At 35.0% G+C, this 19,914-nt stretch overlaps 1 protein-coding gene across 1 annotated transcript in view; it reads left to right on the top strand.

Annotated features, from left to right (window-relative positions):
• Positions 1–19,914, top strand: part of LOC145294025 (enteropeptidase-like) — a 212,099-nt gene that overhangs the window by 153,290 nt on the left and 38,895 nt on the right. The window contains exons 18-21 of the mRNA XM_080140992.1: positions 4,242–4,376; positions 5,004–5,114; positions 8,696–8,813; positions 17,542–17,649. Of these exons, the coding sequence (XP_079997118.1) occupies positions 4,242–4,376; positions 5,004–5,114; positions 8,696–8,813; positions 17,542–17,649 (472 nt within the window). The remainder of the gene's footprint in view (positions 1–4,241; positions 4,377–5,003; positions 5,115–8,695; positions 8,814–17,541; positions 17,650–19,914) is intronic.

Raw genomic sequence — 19,914 nt, 5'->3', positions numbered from 1 at the left:
AGGTATGGCATAAGGGTCTACTTCACAAGATTTCCAGCTACGGTATAACGGGAAATGTTTTCTCAATCATTAAATCATTTCTCTCCGATAGGCTCATAAGAGTAGTGGTCGATGGACAAAAATCGGAGGCCTGCAATATAAATGCTGGAGTCCCCCAGGGGTCAATCCTGGGCCCAACTCTCTTCCTGATCTACATCAATGACCTCCCTAAACACATACTTAAATCATTCGTTGACATCTATGCTGATGACACGACCATCTACGGCAACACATCAAAGGCTGTAAATGACAAAGTCCTCTCTGATTCTCTCTCCTCTGATCTCGAGCGCGTGGTTCAGTGGGGGAAGATGTGGCTGGTTACCTTTAATGCATCCAAAACCAAACTCCTATCCTTACATCATCAACGCTCTGATCCCCAGCTGGCATCAATTGTGATGGATGGCTCTCGTCTGGGTGAGGCTCCGTGTTTTGACAAGCTTCTGGGTTTAACCTTTACTCCTGATCTGAAATGGAACACGTACATCAAGTCTGTTGCCAAGGTCGCTGGAAAGATGGTGGGATCCTTCTACCGCTCCAGAAGATATCTCACTACTGATGCAATTCTCTATCTATATAAAAGCCAAGTACGTCTAAGGATGGAATACTGTTGCCATATCTGGGCAGGAGCTGCTAAAAACAGCCTATCCTGCCTTGACAGAGTACAAAATAGACTTCGTGGCTTAGTGGGGGATGCCCTTTTCTCTACCCTGCAACCTCTCTCCCACAGAAGAGACGTTGCGAGCCTGTCCTTGTTTTATCGTTATTTCCATGGCAGATGCTCGTCTGAACTCCAATCTCTGGTCCCCCCTCGCCAATCTTTCACGAGAAACACCCGTCTAGCTGAATCCACTGTGAAAAATTTCCCCCACTCTATATCTGTGCCTAAATCAAAACGCGGATTCCATGAACAAAGCTTCTTTCTTAGAACTGCACGCCTGTGGAACTCTGTTCCGTCTGCCTGCTTCCCTCCGGACTACAATTTGGATGTCTTCAAGTCCAATGTTAACAAATTCCTAATGAACCGCCCCCTTAAGTAAACACATCAGCAAATCTCCTCACTAACTTAATGTACTTGCAATAACCCTTATCCCTGAGTGGCTTCCGGGCCTTGATAAGTGGTGATCACTGTGTAAAAAAAAAACAAAAAAAACAGAAAGTTTGGAATGCTGTATGTATGCTGTTGACCGTTTTTTTGTTTGTTTTTTTTTTTGTCTCAATTCACTAAATAGGAAGTTTTATAACTATCTTTTCATTAAATATTAACTTTTTATACATGTAGACATTAGTGTTTTATACTCACACAATCATCAGTTCAGGAAATGATAATTACTGCTGATCAGGAGATTCGAACTCAGGCTACAAAACCAACCTACTCTTTGCGGATTATATATAAGCTTTGTGGCTGGGTTCGAATATCATGACCGAGGATTGAACCTAGAACCATCGCGTTGACAGTCGGCAGTTCTACCTATCGACCCACACGAGCAGCGCCAATAAATAATCTGAACAAATGTCCATTTTAAACAAGCTTTCGTTCACCACTTTTATAGTGCTCAAACCGTTTGTTTAGAAACAAGCAGCGAGCCCCGCATTTATAAGCCAATTAGGTAGCGGATGATATTATTTACGACAGTGTTCTATCCAAAGAAGGCGGCTTAAAATATATTTGTAGTCATTCACATACAGTACTGTTTCGTTGTATCACAACTCAACAGTGCGGCTAGACTAGCACCTTTCTCAAGCCGAGGAAGGAACCTAGAACCATCGCGTTGATAGTAGGCAGTTCTATCCATCGATCCACGAAAGTGGTGCCCATAAATAACCTCAACAAATGTCTATTTTAAACAAACATTCGTTCACCACTTTTATAGTGCTCAAAGTGCTTGCTTGCAAACAAACAGCGAGCCTCATATTTTTCAGCCAATTAAGTAGCGGGTGAGATTATTTACGACAGTGCTCTACCCAAAGAGGGGGTTATTTAAATGCGCAGACCTTCATATAATGATTAGATCACTCTGACAGACGTTAAAAAGCGTTTAAAAAAATAAATGTTTAAATTTCAGCACTATTTCTCGCAGTTAACGATAACCGAATGGATGAGGTCCTTGTTAATGAAGCCAGAGATGGCTTCTGTTGCCGGGTTCGAATCTATCGACTGGTGTTAATCGTGACACCTTGCAATGATTATTCCCGAAAGGATGAAACACTAGTGTCTGTAGGTATTTAATAATTATCATAGTAAATAATTTTATATATATATATACATATATATATATATATATATATATATATATATATATATATATATATATAATGATGGTCGTGTGATTCCAACGAGAAAAAAAGTGTATATTTAAAAGAGTGTAGCTATCAACAATTGTAGGTTTTCAGACTTTTCTCATTTTTTAATATTTTTAAATATTTTTATAACGCGTTTCAAGGCTTGTTCAGCTCTCTTCAGATATTTTTATATAATTTTTTTTTTAGTTCAAAGTTTGTGGAATTTCTTTTAGGAAAACGTTTTATCTCTGCCAGCAACTAATGTCTATTTCAGAGAAATGCCAGTTTGAGATTTTGTGTCCCCAGTAGGACAGGTCAAGGGTTCAATCGGCTAGAGTTAAGTCCATTTGGTGGGTAGGGAGGGGTTGAGTCAATTTGGTGAATATTTTTATGAGTTTTTTATGAGATTTTTCCTATTTGATCTGTGTGTGTCAGTGTGTGCGTACCTTAACACACACGCACACACTGACACACACTGACACACATAATTTTTTTCCAAAAAGAAATTCCATAAACTTTGAACTAAAAAACCTTTATATAAAATATCTATAGAAACCTGAACAACGCTTGAAACGCGTTATAAAAAATATTTAAAATATTATAAAATGACAAAAGTCGGAAAAACTACAATTGTTGATGGCTACACTATATCTATGTATGTATGTATATATATATATATATATATATATATATATATATATATATATATATATATATATATATATATATATATATGTGTGTGTGTATATATATATATATATATATATACATATATATATATTATGACTTAAATTGTACTCATCATGATAATCATCATACAGTCCGTAAGACTTGACGATGAATAGTCTGTGCTTTATTCCTTTGGCGTCGTCTCACTCCATCACTACAGGACTTTCCACCTTGGCTCCAAACTTGCTTACGCAGTTTAGGTGCAGTATCTGTTGCGCCAGTGGAACGAACCCGACTGGTCGAAAGTAATCTCAGTGAGGTAAACAGTCGCCCTATCCTGTCCGCTATAACGCCTTTTATTTCTGGATGAGGTACAATAGCCTTTTAAAGAAAACTGCAAGGCAGTAGTAGGATTTGAAGTCAGAGTTCCCATTTCTTAGCCTTTTGCTGTGATAAGGCCCATAAGGCAGTGGTGTTTGATTTTGGGTTCCCCTAGTCTTCGCCCAACCAAGGGCAGCCGCAAGACAGTGGGATAGGGATTGGTTGTGTGCCAGGGCATGTACATACATCGGCGGGCCATAACGCACTACCTCTGGGGCCCCCTACTACTCTGAGATCTCCTACAAGTTTAACCTGGGACCGCAAGGCACCCAGTTACTGCGTGTGGCCAACGTGGAGGCACTGTAGGAGTCTTGATGGTGGAGAGGCTATGTACTGGCAGGGAAGATTATGCATAGCTGCTTCCTTTTTCCTTTTTGTTAGCGGTGTTAGCTGGAAGCAAGAAGCCATGCAAGCTTGAAATTAACACTAACTTATACCTAACACGCTAGACGCATCACATCCCCCTGCCGGATTAAGAATTCAAAACGCACACACCTTGTACTAGTACGGGCCGAACACATCAATCTCGATTCCGACTGAAATTTTGGCAATATTTATTAATTATTGTCTAAGCCATTTCGTCCAAATTTCATAAAATTCGGGAGTATCTAATTTTACGAAGAAATTCTACACACTATTTATCACCTTTGCATAAAACTAAATTAAACTTACTATAGCACACATGAACACCTATTAAGCTTAGCAGATGTGTTTCAAAATCAATAATGGCTGGTTCATTAGTTTAAGAGGTAATTGTGTACACACAAATATGTAAATGTATGCACATAACGAGCTGTACAACGAACTAGGTTACTAGTAAGTAATATTCGACAATCGTTAATATATTGATTATGTCTATTCTCTGTTTTCAGATTGTTTGTCTGATCAGGTTCCATGCCCCGGTTTGAACGGAACGTCTTACAACAGTTCATCTCCTTGCATATGGATGCACAATTTATGCGACGGTGAATATGATTGCCCTGGAGGTACTGATGAGCGAAACTGCAGTATGTGTTATTTCACTTTAATATGTAATCTTTATGTTTTTTTTTATCTTTAATTAACAATTGACTACTCTTTCTAACTTCATATATAAACAAGAACATGAATCAGTCATGAACTTACATACTTTCACCTGACAGCGTAAAGATGGGCTAAAATCTTGTCTATGCCTTACTTCGCCATATTGAATGAAGTATTCTCGAAGTTATGTAATGGAAACGTTGATAACTGGAAAACTATTTATCTCATTATGTATACATTGTGCATGATGGTTATTGTTATCGAAGAGCGTCAGATTCATGCATCAAACTTGAGAAAAAACAGGCGTTGAAATCCCATCAAGATTGCGCGTTTGGTCAAACTTTTAAATGGCAATGCCGGACTCAAAGAAGATGCGGACTTTCATTGGATATAATATTGGCCATGTAGCAAGTCCCAATGATGAACAGAATCGAAGTAATTACCATAACTGTGACATTCATCTTTTTCGTGAACTTGATCTTTGTCGTAAATATCCCAAAATTAAATCAGTTAAACTATGACCGATACTTTGATTGAGGTTCGTAACACAGATGCATCTAAAACTCTGAATGACGTCATTACCTAAACCTAAATGACACTTTCATTCACAGAAACTTGCAATGGAAACAAATTTAGATGTCGAAATAAACAGTGCATTTCACAAATGCAAAGATGTGATGGCGTTCCAGACTGCCAAGATTCATCAGATGAACATAGTTGCTGTGAGTATTTGTCACTTTTTATTCAAAATTATTACGTATTATTCTTCTTTTTTTTCATCCCAAAATCGACGGTATATATCTTTTTTCAAATTCATTTTTTATAAATCAAATATGACGTTGAACTAGAAGTCAATACACTTGCGTTAGTGCAAATAGATTGGTCTAATAGAATGCTTTCAAAAGGAAGTTTTGATTATTTTGGATATTTTTCTGATTTTTTCTCGTGAACTTACGTCTAAAAGATTCCGGATTTAATTGATCCCAAAAGAAATATTAATTTCTGAAATTTAAAGAAACAGTTGTTAACAATAGACCACTTTGCTAGAAAATAAGGGTATAGTCATTGGAATCTTTTTTTATTATATGCACACACACACACACACACACACACACATATATATATATATATATATATATATATATATATATATATATATATATATATATATGTATGTATATGTAGTAAGTTTGGAAAATATATATGATAATTAAGCTACACAGAATTTTCCGCGTCTTATTCTCGTAAGAACTGCCATATATATATATATATATATATATATATATATATATATATATATATATATATATATATATATATATATATATATTAAGTTAAAAAAAAATGTATATGGCGATTAAGCTACACTGAATATTCCGCGTTTCATCCACTCTAGGACTCTTCAGGCTTATGCGCGAATTCTGTGGTTGTTTGTAGTTTTTATATGCGCATCTTCTATTGAGATTTTAAAACTTACTAACTAGCTCTACCTACGTATTGAGCACTTTTGAAGTAAATACTTAAAGTTTACGCATAAATCTATACTTTCGTATATTAATTTTATGTGAGTAAATTAAGTAGTTATATATACATACATATATATATATATATATATATATATATATATATATATTCATAACCCACTACCCATAACTTACTACGTAGCTCTACTAAAGTATTTTGCACTTTTGAAGTAAATACTGAAAATAGATACAAATATGTCGTGTAGGTACATGAAATAATATGCGTGTATAAGGTGCCCCAAAATTAACGATCCGTTTTGATGTACAAATTAGCACAAAACAAGCGTTCAGTATTGGGATACCTTGAATACAATTTCAAGTTAAAAGTATAGACTTGAGTAGGGTATAAATGTACATTAGAAAAAAAACAGCTTCACATGTAAGTGAAGCTAAGATAATATTATAGCATTCAATACTCAAATACTGCAGATATTAATATAAACTCAATGATTGAACCTTAATTGTAAAATTAGGCAAGACAAAATTTATCACATTATTTATTCATAAATTTATCACGTTATTTATTTCATTTCCAATAGTTCAAGACCAACGCCTTAATTGTTGATCTTGATCTTTTTTTAAGTACATGTTGTAGAATACGAACCACTATTTGCCCTATCTGATTGTGAGGATGACATCTCTGGCCATTTTTCACTTGTACTTTGTCAAATTCGGGAATTTATCTGTCGAATTCGAGAATCTGGACGGAATTTCGAACGGAACTTTTATTTAATTAATCTATATAGGGTAATAAGAAGTAACGTATACGTAATAAAACTACACATCTAAAACAAGAATAGATTGACGGTTTCTAGAATTCGTACTAGAATTGTCCACAAGCACCCATGACGTCACGCATAAAGCGCAAATGTAATAATCAGTTCGAAGTAATATTTTCCGGGTGTTTAATCCTCAGTATGGGCAATACTAAGAATAAAATTACGAATTACTTAAGCCTTCTACCTGGTCATGACTGACGGAACGAGTGCAAGCTACCCTCGTGGATAAAAGAAAAGGGCTCCGTTCAGAATTCTGTACATATTTCAGTTTGGCAGAAAGATAATCGAGTTCGTCAAGATGCAGTTGCAGAAGGTCGGAGATTATATCGGCAGAAACGTTGTAAGAATAACATTCAAGATGAGAACAATAGTATGAATAATCTTGGTAATACAATTTATGTATGTACGTATTTTAATTTGGATATTTGTTTAAATGCGTTTGTTCTCTTTCGTTTTTGTATACACTGTTTTAATGTATTTTCGTGAAAAAAAAAAGACTAATTGTTTGATGTTGAATAAGATTTCCATACTCATCTGATGAATGAATGAAGCTTCTCGTATAACTGTGGCACAATGGAGAGCGCCCCTTTTGGGAGAGCTGGGGGGTTCTACATTAATGAACCTTGTGCCTAATTTGGTCTGCACTTGTGAGGTGCAGATGTGTTAAGCAGGTGTTTTTGATTTTGAAAATGTTCTGCTACGACTCAAGCTAAGAACGGCAGTTTGTTTATAATATTGAACGATATAAAATATATATTGAACCAAGGCAAAGCGATATAAAACCTTAGAATTTGAAAGGTCAAACCCGAAAGAACTCGTGGATACAAAAACAAAATAATGTTTAAACGTTATGTATGAATGTCCCCCCTCTCCCTCTCTCTCTCTCTCTCTCTCTCTCTCTATTTCTCTCTTTCACTCCCCTTCTCTCTTTTTCAATGAAGAATGACAGAATTAAATATAATTCTATTGTTTTAAACAGTTGACACTTGCATTCTGGAGTAGGCGGATGCGACATAGCATGCGTCTGCTTTCAACTGGTCTTTATAAAAATATGCTCCTCGTTGTTAAATCTTAAATAAATTCCCAGGACGTTCCCAGGACGTTCCTCAATCAAGCAATCTCCCCGGGAAGCGATAGTACTATACAGCGACAGAGTTGCTTGCTAAGGCAGCGGTCGCTGGTCTTTAGTTATTTCCTTAGAAACATAGGTGTATTAAACTTTTGCTGAATTTTTTTAAATGAAGATTTATAATATGTATTATTTGAATTATACGGACTTCTGTTCTTATCTTGATTGCTATTCTCACAACGTTTCAGTCGATGTAACTTTTCTTCATTTTCTTCATGCGCATTTTTACAATGGCTCTTATTGTTGAATAGTGAATAATGTTTTTGTTTGCTTTTTTCCCCCAACGAACTGTAGTCGTTCAAATTCAAATTGTTTGATACGTTTCCATTTTCGTATTACTTCGGATCCATACCGATTTGATATGATGCTTCTGAATTTTTGGAAATGAGGATTGGATATTTGTATCATTTAGATTATTCGGGTTAGTGTTCTCATCTTAAGTGTCATTTTCACTCCAAATGAGAACAGTAGTCCGAAGAATTCAAGTAATATTGATTGATTGATTGATTGATTGATTGATTGATAATATGTATCATTTAGATTGTTTGTACTACTGTTCTAATTTCAGGTGTTATTCTCACAACGTTTCAGTCGATATAACCACTGACCTTCTCCATATCGGTGTGAACTTGAATTCATATCTAAATGACGTTCTTTCTGTTAAATAAACACGTTTCTTTTTATTCTAAAGACCATGGTTCGTTGAAAAAAAAATAGGAAAACATACTTTCCACCATTCACAAATAAGAGTTACTGTCAAGATACACCTAACAAAATCGGAGATTACATCGACCGAAACGTTGTGAGAATAACAATCAAGAAGGGAACAGTAGTCCAAACAGTCTAATGCATTGTCTTAAATTATTTTTCAGTTATACAAAATCAAACAACCATTATGTTGATGCAAAACGGCAAATATCAAGCATTGTGCGAAGTTAATATCAATAATCAGAATATCGCCAACGAACTCTGTAGAGCCGTTGGGAAACAGTAAGTACATTCATTACTTGTTAATCCTAAATGTGTACAAGCATGAGGAATTCTTATATTTAAAAAAATATATATATATTTCAAGAATTCTTATAGTCGAATGAGTGACGTGCGCTTGTAGTGGTTGTAGAATCGCGGGAAGACCTTAGTCGCTAGGATTGGTGTTATTATTTTCCCTTTGTTCATACATTATTATAACAATTTATCTATCATATTGAACGAAAAAGATCAGTGCAACCTGAGATGATGCGGAGTATAATGAAAAGATTTCAGAAAAAATTCCATCGATGTATAGCCAACGACGGTTACAATTTGTCTTTTAAATTTATGTTTTTAAATCCATTTACTCATATCTGGTTCATATTTTCTTGTCTTCGGCATAAAGACATAACAATGATCATATGGATATGTAATGCCGGGTCAGATCAAATTCGGTTTATCAGTTCTGATATTCCGTCGACGTGGTCGAATATGCCAAATCTTGATAAGCTCATAATAGTCAGACAATTACGTTTATTTTACAACATTGCAAGACTGATTCTTAGATGATAAAATGCAAAGACCTCGTGCTAGAAGATCGGGGGAAAGGGAAACAACCGAAGAAAAGCTTCTAAGGTGAAAAATGTTTAGGCCGGCCGTGTATAAATTATCTAAAATCCCAATTAAAAAGGTCAGAGATTTAAAAGGTTCTTGCAAAACTTTCTTTAATTAAAAAGAAAATTAATTATGTAATTCTCATTTGTTTACGGTTAGTAATAAGTATGAACGGAAGCCCTAAATGGTTGAATTAAATATTTTATTACCCTTTTTATCACACTCGAGAATCAGCATTAATAAAATACATGAATTGTCAGTTCGAATGATGAAGAGGATTGAAAATAATATTTATGAATGGTTTATAACACGTATTTGTGGACGTTGGGTTTGAAGACGTCCATCTTAAATGTTCCAAAATGTCACAACAAAAAATAGTTGCAAGGAAAAAAAGAGACAGAAAAAGAGCCGCATAATAGTATTATTATTTCGACATCTTTCTTTAATATAAAGTTACGTATCGATTTCCCACTTTTAGTGTTAACAGTAGATATAAGGAAACCCTGAATTCTAAATGACTGGCATGCATAAAAAGTGACATATGTTCTAGTTAAAATTGAAATTTTATACATTGCTTTTTTCTGCAAGGTCGAGTATGACCTTAAAGTGAGATTTTTTGAGGATTGCGCAGTTACTACTTAAATACCATTACTCACAGTGCCATTCTTACCCAGTTGGGAGTACCTGTTAGAATCCCATCTTTGTGTTAAGTAGAATAGTTCCATAATACGACACTAAGATGAGAAAACTAACCTGAACAATCCAAATAATACGCGTTTTCATTTCATTCTTAAGATTTATCGTGCATTAAGGCAATTTTAAAATGTAATACGGATACATTTCTAATTGTCATTAAAGGGTGCTAATGGTTAGATCATTTTAATGCTCAAGAAAGTACCTGGCACGTCTACCTTTATAGTAGTTTGATACGTCCTAAGATGATATGGTCTTGCCACATCGGGCGAGGTGAAGCTCAGAACACTTTTTCTTACCTTTGCAGAGTACAAAATCGACTTTACAATTTAGTGAGGATCCTGTTTTCTGTTTTCTAAAGCTTATTTCTCACAGAAAGACGTTGACAGTCTTTTTCTGTTTTATCGTTAGTTTCATAGAAGATTCTTCACTGAAATTCAACGTCTGGTCACTCCTTGTAACCCATTCATAATTTTTAAAAAAACTCGTCTAACTACTATAATTTAAAAGAACTTTACTTTCTTCCTCCGTGTTCCTAACTTCCAACGGAATTCCTTGAACAGAGTCTCTTTCCAAAAGCGTATTATTTGTGGAACACGCTACCACGAGAGTACTTTCCTGTGGGATACAATGTTAGCCTTTTCGAATACAATTCCATAAGCCGTAATCAAATTTTAATTATTTCATTCTTTATTTTCCATCCTCTCATAATGACTCATCAATAAAAAGAAATAAAACTACAAACGTTTATAATACAAATATTATAGATATAATAATCTTATAAACAAACTGGGTGTTAAAACCAAGGTTTTGGTGTCTCCATTCTTTGTATTGTTTTCGTTATTTGGACAATTATTCTCATCTTGGGTGTTATCGGCACAACATTTCGGTCGCTGAAATCTACGACCTTTACAGGGTATGAAATTCATGTTTTTTTTGGGGGGGGGTTCAACTAATGAAAGGGGGTTTATCTCTGCATTGCAAGAATTCGTACCGTGGGTTTGAGGGTGTGTTTGTAAATAATAAAAAAATAATTCAATATTCAAGGGTCACTAACATCTGAAGATTGAACTGTTTTTTATAATTTACAAACCCTAACCCTCAAACCCACAATCTAAATTCTTGCAACGCAGATTTAACCCCCTTTTTCTTAGGTGAAAAAAAAAGCATGTATTTCATACTCGATGAAGGTCGGAGGTTTCAACGACTGAAATTTGTGTCAATAACACTCAAGATGAGAATAATTGCCAGGACACTCAAAACAATACAAACATTCATATCTTATCTCAACAATTCAGAATGTCCATTCTTTATCATGTCATCGCCTTCTTTGTCTAGTTTGATGTTGAAACTGAACCCATTATTATACTAAATATGAGTTAACCAACATTCGTTCCTCTAACGCGCTTTCCTATATATTTTAATAACACAAACCACATGCTGTTATTTATTAGTTCAAGCATTGACCCTTTATGACATGAACTATGATGTAGATGATTAAAACAATATTTATTGTTAATTTTAGTTTAAAGGGTAAATATATTATGATTGTCTTCGAACTGGAAAACATTATGAAGTTCAATAGCTAAACTACACTGAGAAATTTAGCCTTTCATAACCTTACCTTGATTATCCATAGTGCTTGAAAAAAAATGTGTTTATAACAACAAACGAAATCCTCCACTCTCTGAGACAGATGGCGTCATAGTGAATGTAAGCAATTGCAGTTGCAATCTTAAGGTATTTGGCATTTATCCAGATACTAAACTAATAAGTACAAGGCGTGGTTGAATCAATCCTTATTTTATTAATGTCATTATATTCATTTATTTACGACTGCACGAATTAGTTCAACCAGGTCATAAAGGGTCGAATTTATCTTTACAAAGAAATGTAATTCTTCCAATTAGCCGTAATTTGTAATTAACTGAATAACTCGCGCATCTGTTTCTTTGCTATTTGTTTATTTCTCTCTACTCCTAAATGATAGACAAGAAATCTATCAGCTCTTCGAAGAAATGTGGCAATGCCTAGGAGTATGGTAGGCATATAATTACCCCTTTTCTACTTTTAATAAAATAATAATTTATAAAAAGAAGATCTCTTATTAGTAATGCAGATATTTTCGAGTACGATATTTATTTAACCCTGCGTTCGTCCCATGTAGTGTTTTGTCACCCAATTTTGTTTAATTGCTCATAATTCCGGGTTGGACACTTATTTCTTTTCCTCCCTCCCAGTACTCTTCTGACTCAGTGAGGGTATGGCACACATGGTATGGTGCAGTTGTATCTCAGTTTTCCTTAGAAGTGAATCAGGTTGAAAGGTAATGTTTATGTAATGAACTCATAGTCATTTTTCTTATTTCAAATTATGGAAACATTTTATGTTTACATTTAAAAGCACACATTCATTTTTCTTAGTATTTAAATTTATGGGAACATTTTTTGTTGATTATATATATAAAAAATAACACAAACTAGTATACTCCGTGGGTATTTTTAAATAATTTTTTTTTTAATTTTTCTTTAGTTTTATAATTTATTTTATTGTATTATTTTATATTAATATCAACACACTACAAGTGATTCAAACTTTTCAACTGGGACTGTAGATATATCCTGAAGCAGCAGGATAACTATATTTTACAAAATAATAAAACTATGAACATTTTTATATTTGGGTGTATAAACACCCAATGGGACCAACCATGTTTGGACATCCAATTGACTAAAGCAGGGTTAAATATCTGATGAATTGACGAACACGTTCAATAACACTTTGCAACAAATTTCAGATTTTAAAAGTACATGCCACATATGACCTGTTTTGTAGTAAAAAATTGTCCTGATGCTAAATCTAACCTTTATTTCTCTAGATAAAACACGGTTTTCATACACTATAAATCATTTTATTTTTATTGGTTATGAATGAAAAACACAGAATTGTTGGTTTAAACAGCATTTGTCCTCTTAACCTTCTTGTATTGAGTGTCATCCTCCCCTTTTTATATTCCAGCGGTAGTCTGCCAACATTCCAGCGTTCCATTTTGCTTTTAAAACGTTTCTCCATCACTGAAATACCCCGATGGAATCTTTCGCCATGTTCATCACTCACATCACTAAGATTCTCCGAAAAAAATTCTCGAAAGTGACAATTTTGTAAAAAAAGATGTACCTAATTCGACAAAAAAAGGAATGCCAGAAATGAATTTTCCATATCATATCAAAATGGCTACAGATGTTCTGTATTTTTTAAAAGCTGTTACTTAAAATGTATATTCGAGTAATAATTTACATTGTCATATTAAGAACAAAAGGAGGAATGAAAATGCGCAAAAGGTATTTATATCAAGTTATTTATGGTTCGATTAGAATACTAGTGTGACTTTTAAAAATACCGCTATACACACTAGACGTGCAACATTCCGTTTCCTTCTATTTTGTATTACCAATCGAAATAAGCTTAATGTTAGGATATAAAGAAAAAAGTGCTTCGTGCTTTAGAATTCATCACAGCTACTAAGTAAACGAGAGACTATTCTCCCAAATATTACCATATCCTTTCGGATGGGGAATAAGTTTATTGCCTGTTACTTGAAGGAGTATTGAAAGGAACAATTAGAATATTCTTGAGTGAAATTGACTTTTAGCGGTTGCTTAGATTATATGTGGACTTTAAAGGCTTCCTTACGTAAATTGAGCAGATATCCTTTTTATGTGTTTTTTGTGTTTTTTTTTTCTGCATTTCCTATCGGATTACGAATTAGTGATAAAATTATCGGATTTCCTGTATTTTATTTACTCCTATCAAATATTACCTTCCTTGCGGTGTTTGTTTATAGACACGATTACTTAACCCCAACCTTAAATAAAATCTCGGCTCTACATAAGAACACTGCTGCGAGGAGGCTCTTTCATAGTTAAAGAATAATAACCTTTGACTATTATTTATGAATTTAACGTTTACTAACAGAACACTACCATTAATATTTATATCTTAGTAAAAATCGAAACAATATTTATATTGAGTTCAGGGATTGGGAAAGCCCTTGATTTTTTTTTTTTTTTTTTTTTTTTTTTTTACTTTCCGGGGAAACACTCATACACGGGTCTTACATAACGGTGATGTTGTTAAAAAAAGTGGTAGTAGGTATAAAGGCTCGATCCCGTAACGCGAAGAAGGAAAAAGCGTAACGTCTTAGCCGATACGTCCATGGCTAAACCGGAAGTCGAGAGTGTTGAAATAAAGCGTATTCAATCCAACGGAGACGATGACTTGCGAAAATGTCGACGAAAAAGCGACCCCTACTTGTAAAAAACGGACGAGTTGATGGTGAAGGAATTAATTTTTGGGGACAATTTTTCGATATTTGTCGCCCGAGACGTCAAACTTCAAAACGATACCGATCTCGTCATGACCCGTCGCGTGTGTCGAAAGCTTTTGGCAGACATACAAACATACATACACATAAACAGACGTTCGAGATTCATATAATAGATTTACGTACGTATTCGCGGTGTGTACGAATACGTTATGTAAATTAGCTGAAATTTGTTGTATAGTGCAATTGGCTGTGTTGACTAAGTAGAAAATAATCAGGATTCTCCCTAGATATTAGCAATAAATCCTACAATACTAAAACAATTTTAAATGTCATAGCATCGAGTTTATAAGGAAAAAGGGGTAAATAATTAAAACATGATGGTCAAAATGTCCTTCGTTGACGTACCAACCTCTTACTTAAATTCGTATTATTTTGATTCTTATCATCTTGAGTGTAAGTTTTTTACACTTATCAAGACTCAGAGGGCATTCGAGGATAAGGGTTAAAGAGTATACAGTGGTAAAAAGGACAATATCATAGTAATCGTTAGAAGTGTAAATTTGGTAAATTAGATTACTTAACGGGGCAGGGCTCATAAAGAACTTGTTTACGTTGGACTTGAAGACGGCCATATTGTAGTAAGCTGGAAAGAAGGTAAACGGAAGAGGGTTCCACGGATGTGGAGTTCTATGAAAGAAGCTTTGTTCATGGAATCTACGTTTAGGTTTAGGCACAGATAAAGAGTGGGGGGGGTCGAATTATTGATAGTGTTTTCAGCCAGACGAGTGTTTCTCGTGAATGTTTGGCGAACGGGGACCATGGATTGGAGCTCAGACGAGCACTTGCCTTGAAAATAACAATAAAACAGAGACAGGCTCGCAACGTCTCTTCTGTGAGAAAGAGGTTGCAGGGAAGAGAAAAGGGCATCACCAACTAGACAAGGAAGTCTATTCTGAACTCTGTCAAGTCAGGATATGCTCTTCCTAACATCTCCTGCCCACATTTCATATCGTTTCGGTCGATTTAACCACCAACCTTCTTCAAATTTTTTTTTTGCTTCGCTTATTCTTAGGTTTTCTTTAACACCCCACCCCCGAACAACCACACACACCCAAAACCACCCGGGTACCCACCGATTTTTAAAATTTTAATATCGAAACAGGCTTATTTAAGCTATTTTTCACGTGTTTATTTTTGGGGGGTGGTATTTTTCAGATTTTTTAAAGCAGTTTTAACGTTCGTTTTTTCTGTTTTCTTTTTTGTTTTTGTTTTTTCGATTTTTACATTTAAATCGTTCTTTTGCCTTACGTTAGTTTTTTTTGTTCTTTTCGATGTTTTTGATTACCCCCCCCCCACCGCCCGAGTACCCCCCCCCCCGCTTTATTTTTCAGATAAGTTTTAACGTTCGTTTTTCTGTTTTCTTTTTTGGGCTTTTTTACTTCGCTTATTCTTAGGTTTTCATTAACACCCCCACCCCCGCCCGATCACACACATCTCCAAACGCTCGGGCAACGCCGGGTACCCCCCCCCCCGCTAATATATATATATGTGTGTGTGTCTGTCAAAAACTTCCCACAGAGGCTATGGATTTTTAAGAGATTGATATCGTTTTGAAGCTCAGCCTTTCGGACGACAAATATCGAAAAATTGGCCCAAAACATTAATTCCTTAATTTTAAACTCGTCAGTTTCCTACATGGATGGGGTCGTTTTTTTTTTGTTTTTTTTTGCATCGCCATTTTTGCAAGTCATCGTATCGGTTGGATTGACTTCGCTTAATTTCAACGTCCCAAACTTCCGCTCGGACGATGGAGACATCAGCAAAGATGTCACGTTTTGTTTTTTGTTTGTTTGTTTGTCTTGTTTTGTTTTTCCCCCTCCTGCGCATTACGGATTCGAGCCTGCCTGCCTATTACCACTTTTTTTCCTCTCTCCAACCAAACTGCCTACTGTTTTTTCGCCCCCCCCCCCTACTACCACTTTTTTAACACTTCTTCTCCTCCCTAATTCCTTACTCGACCCAGGCACCCGCAACTATACCACTTTTTTTTTTACACATTTTGATCCCCCTCTTCTTGGAGTTCCTTACTACACCACCTCGACACACCCGGGTAACGCCGGATGCCCCTGCTAGTTAAGGATAAAATAGAAGTATATACCCCGCTTAACCCTCTGTTTTTGTTGAAAGATCAAAAACCTGACTTCAACAGTAAATCTAGTATTAGATTAATTGCACCACGTGTTTCTTATTAAGGTAATATCAGCAAAGAAAATATTAGACAGGAATATACCAAGTTTAAAATCTAGAATGCAACAACATTTAGATTTCTTCTGGGGAGGTAATAGATTGATTTCAGAAAACTATAAAAAAAAAAAAATAAGAACAGTAAATTCATTGTTTGATATTGACACTTATTACCCTTCAATAACTCCTGAACTATTCAAGAAAGCACTAAAATTAGCAGAAAGTAAAACAGATGTAACTAAACTAGAAATAGAGATTATAAAACTAGCAAGGAAAACCCTTACTTAGATATAATGATGAATTATGGACAAGAAAAGATAGAGAGAACCACTTTGATATTGCAGTGGAGCCGAACTCAGCGAGCTAACTGATTTGGTAGGTCTGTATACACTGAAGGAGATAAATAAAAAAAAAGTACCGGGTTTAAATAGAGATGATGCATTATTTTTAGTTAATTCAAGTGATCGGATTATAGAAAAAAATAGAAAAACATTTTTAATGAACTTAACTTAGAAATAACTATAGATAGCAATTGTAAAATAGTGAACATTTTATATTTAACTCTAAATCTTAACGATAATATTTATGAACCGTATCACAAACAGATAAAAGTCTGATGACCCCCAAGTATGACTGTTTTAACTTTGACCCCTTAGCAGCCCTTTTTCCGGATGAAAACTGATTAAATCGTTTTCCGTATGTATAAATATCCTATGTACAAAATTTCAAATCTGTATATGAAAAATTTGTTGAGTATATAAGTTGAGAAGTGTCCTCACACACATTCTCACTTTTGTAGATATATAGATTTATTTTGATTTTTATTTCGATTGAAATTTATTATCTTTTTTTTTTCTGTTTGTTTTCTAGCAATGGAACCATTCTTCAGTCTTTAAAAACTGGATTTGGAATTGAATTGGCTACGTCCTCAAAAAATAAATCTGGAATTCTATCCGGGTATTATCCAGTGAGAGTTACGTAAGTTAATAAATTGTATACTTTATTTTCTTGGATGTGAAATTTAAAAAAAAAGGCTCAATTTGATTTACATATTTTGCTGTATATAAACCCCTTTTGTGTCATCAATGCTGAAAACAATATCTCTACTAATATATAAAAGGATCTTTGTGTGTGAGAGAGAGTTCCTATGGACTCCAAAACGGCTAAGCCGATATGTATGGAATTTCACATAAATATACTTTATGTATTTGACAGTGTTCTTAGATGTTTTATAATAATCTGATGAAAGAAAGAACAGTGGATTTTGACCAAAGTTAACACCTTATATAACCTAACATCACAAGTGTATTTGATAAGTTTTATTACTACACAACCCGAAAGGCCCGACATAAAAAATCAACATTAGGTTCTTTGATATGACAGGAGCGCGTACAAAATTAATGTTTCTGTCTAAAGCACAATTGACCCATGATACTTGACTTTTTCATTTTAAACTTAAATTCAAGCTATTATCACCACACAAGCAGGAAGGCCGGGCATATAAAATATATATTGATAGTAGTTTCTTTGATATGATAGTGGCGCGTTGGAAATTAATGTTTCTTTTCAAAACACAATGGAAACATGATACTTGTCTTTGCATGATAAACTTTAATTTAAACCATTATATACGAAAGTAATTTTATAAAATCAGCAGTAGGTTCTCTACAGTGCAATGTAGACTACAGTATATCGTGGACTAAGTCACAGCGAGGAGGCATTTGGATTTTCCTCCCGGTGCACTGCGATGAGTTGCCAACTAGAGCAGGCAATCAATCGAGTTAATTGAATAATGGACGAGATGCTGTTTGATCAACACCTGAAAGAATTTACGAGTTCATGCATATCTCATCATTTATAAATTGTTTAAATAGTTACAGTTGATTTGCTACGGATATACAGTTGACACCGGTTTCCATTAGATTATCCAAGTTAAGCAATGCCGAGCCTTGTCAGTACTAAAATGGGTAACCATTTGAAAATATCGGGTGTTGTATGTGCTCTCCGCTTATCTCAACATTGTTTTACTGTCGTTCTTGATTTCTACTTGCCACTGGAAGCAAGAGATGTGGGCGGAGATTGTGCAACCTTTGTTTCTACAATTGCACACGCAGCCACTTTACAAGGGGTGTCTATTGTTTCTAAAGATTGAAGGGAAGTCATGGTATCTGCTACGATTAGAAATTGGCATATCATGTATGCGCAGTATGACGGTGTATCGAAGTGAAACAAAGCCACTTGCGTGCTGAAGATGTTTTGCATGGAGAGAAATGAATTGAGAATAAACGATGGGTGTGCAATCTGAGTCTTAAAGACTGCAAAAGAAAGACTGAATTTTGACTATGTAGAAAATGTGTGCAGAACAGGAGACTTTGTTGATTTGGTCACATTAAAAGAAAATACGAAAGTGCTTGGATTAATAGATGTAGAAGAGTTGAAATAACAAGGTCAGTTCACACAAGACGGTTAATGTAAACATGGAAGCACGTGATAAAGATGGATTTCAAATAAGGGAGTATTAAAAAGCCTGGCTAGAGATAGGTTGGCTTTATAAATTCAAAAACATATATCAGCATGCAAACAGGCGTAAAGGCGAATATGTTGAGGATGGGCAGGTTTTTTCTGGTTCTTTTACATGCACTATGATGATGTGATGATAGTTAATTCCATATGCATTTACGATAACTATTAAGCCAATCATGCACCTTCACCTCACTCTAAATGTTTTAATATATGAATTTTTTTTTTTTTTTTTTACACAGTGATCACCACTTATCAAGGCCCGGAAGCCACTCAGGGATAAGGGTTATTGCAAGTACATCACGTTAGTGAGGAGATTCTATGAAGTGTTTAATTAGGGGGGCGGTTCATTAGGAATTTGTTAACATTAGACTTGAAGACATCCAAGTTGTAGTCCGGGGGGAAGCAGGCAGACGGAACAGAGTTCCACAGGCGTGCAGTTCTAAGAAAGAAGCTTTGCTCATGAAATCCGCGTTTTGATTTAGGCACAGATATAGAGTGGGTGAAATTTTTCACAGTGGATTCAGCTAGACGGGTGTTTTTCGTGAAAGTTTGGCGAGGGGGGACCAGGGATTGGAGTTCAGACGAGCACCTGCCATGAAAATAACGATAAAACAAGGATGAATACAATAATTGTTGCATCCGTTGAACCCACTACAATAACTCAGAGTCCTGTGCTAAAAGCACTAATCAGACTTGGAAAAGTCGATTAGAAAATACACT

This window comes from Euprymna scolopes, chromosome 15 (assembly GCF_053919585.1).
Source record: "Euprymna scolopes isolate OS-2025 chromosome 15, ASM5391958v1, whole genome shotgun sequence".
NCBI lineage: Eukaryota > Metazoa > Mollusca > Cephalopoda > Sepiida > Sepiolidae > Euprymna > Euprymna scolopes.
Note: the sequence above shows the minus strand (reverse complement) of the source record. Positions and strands in the feature narration are given on the sequence as shown.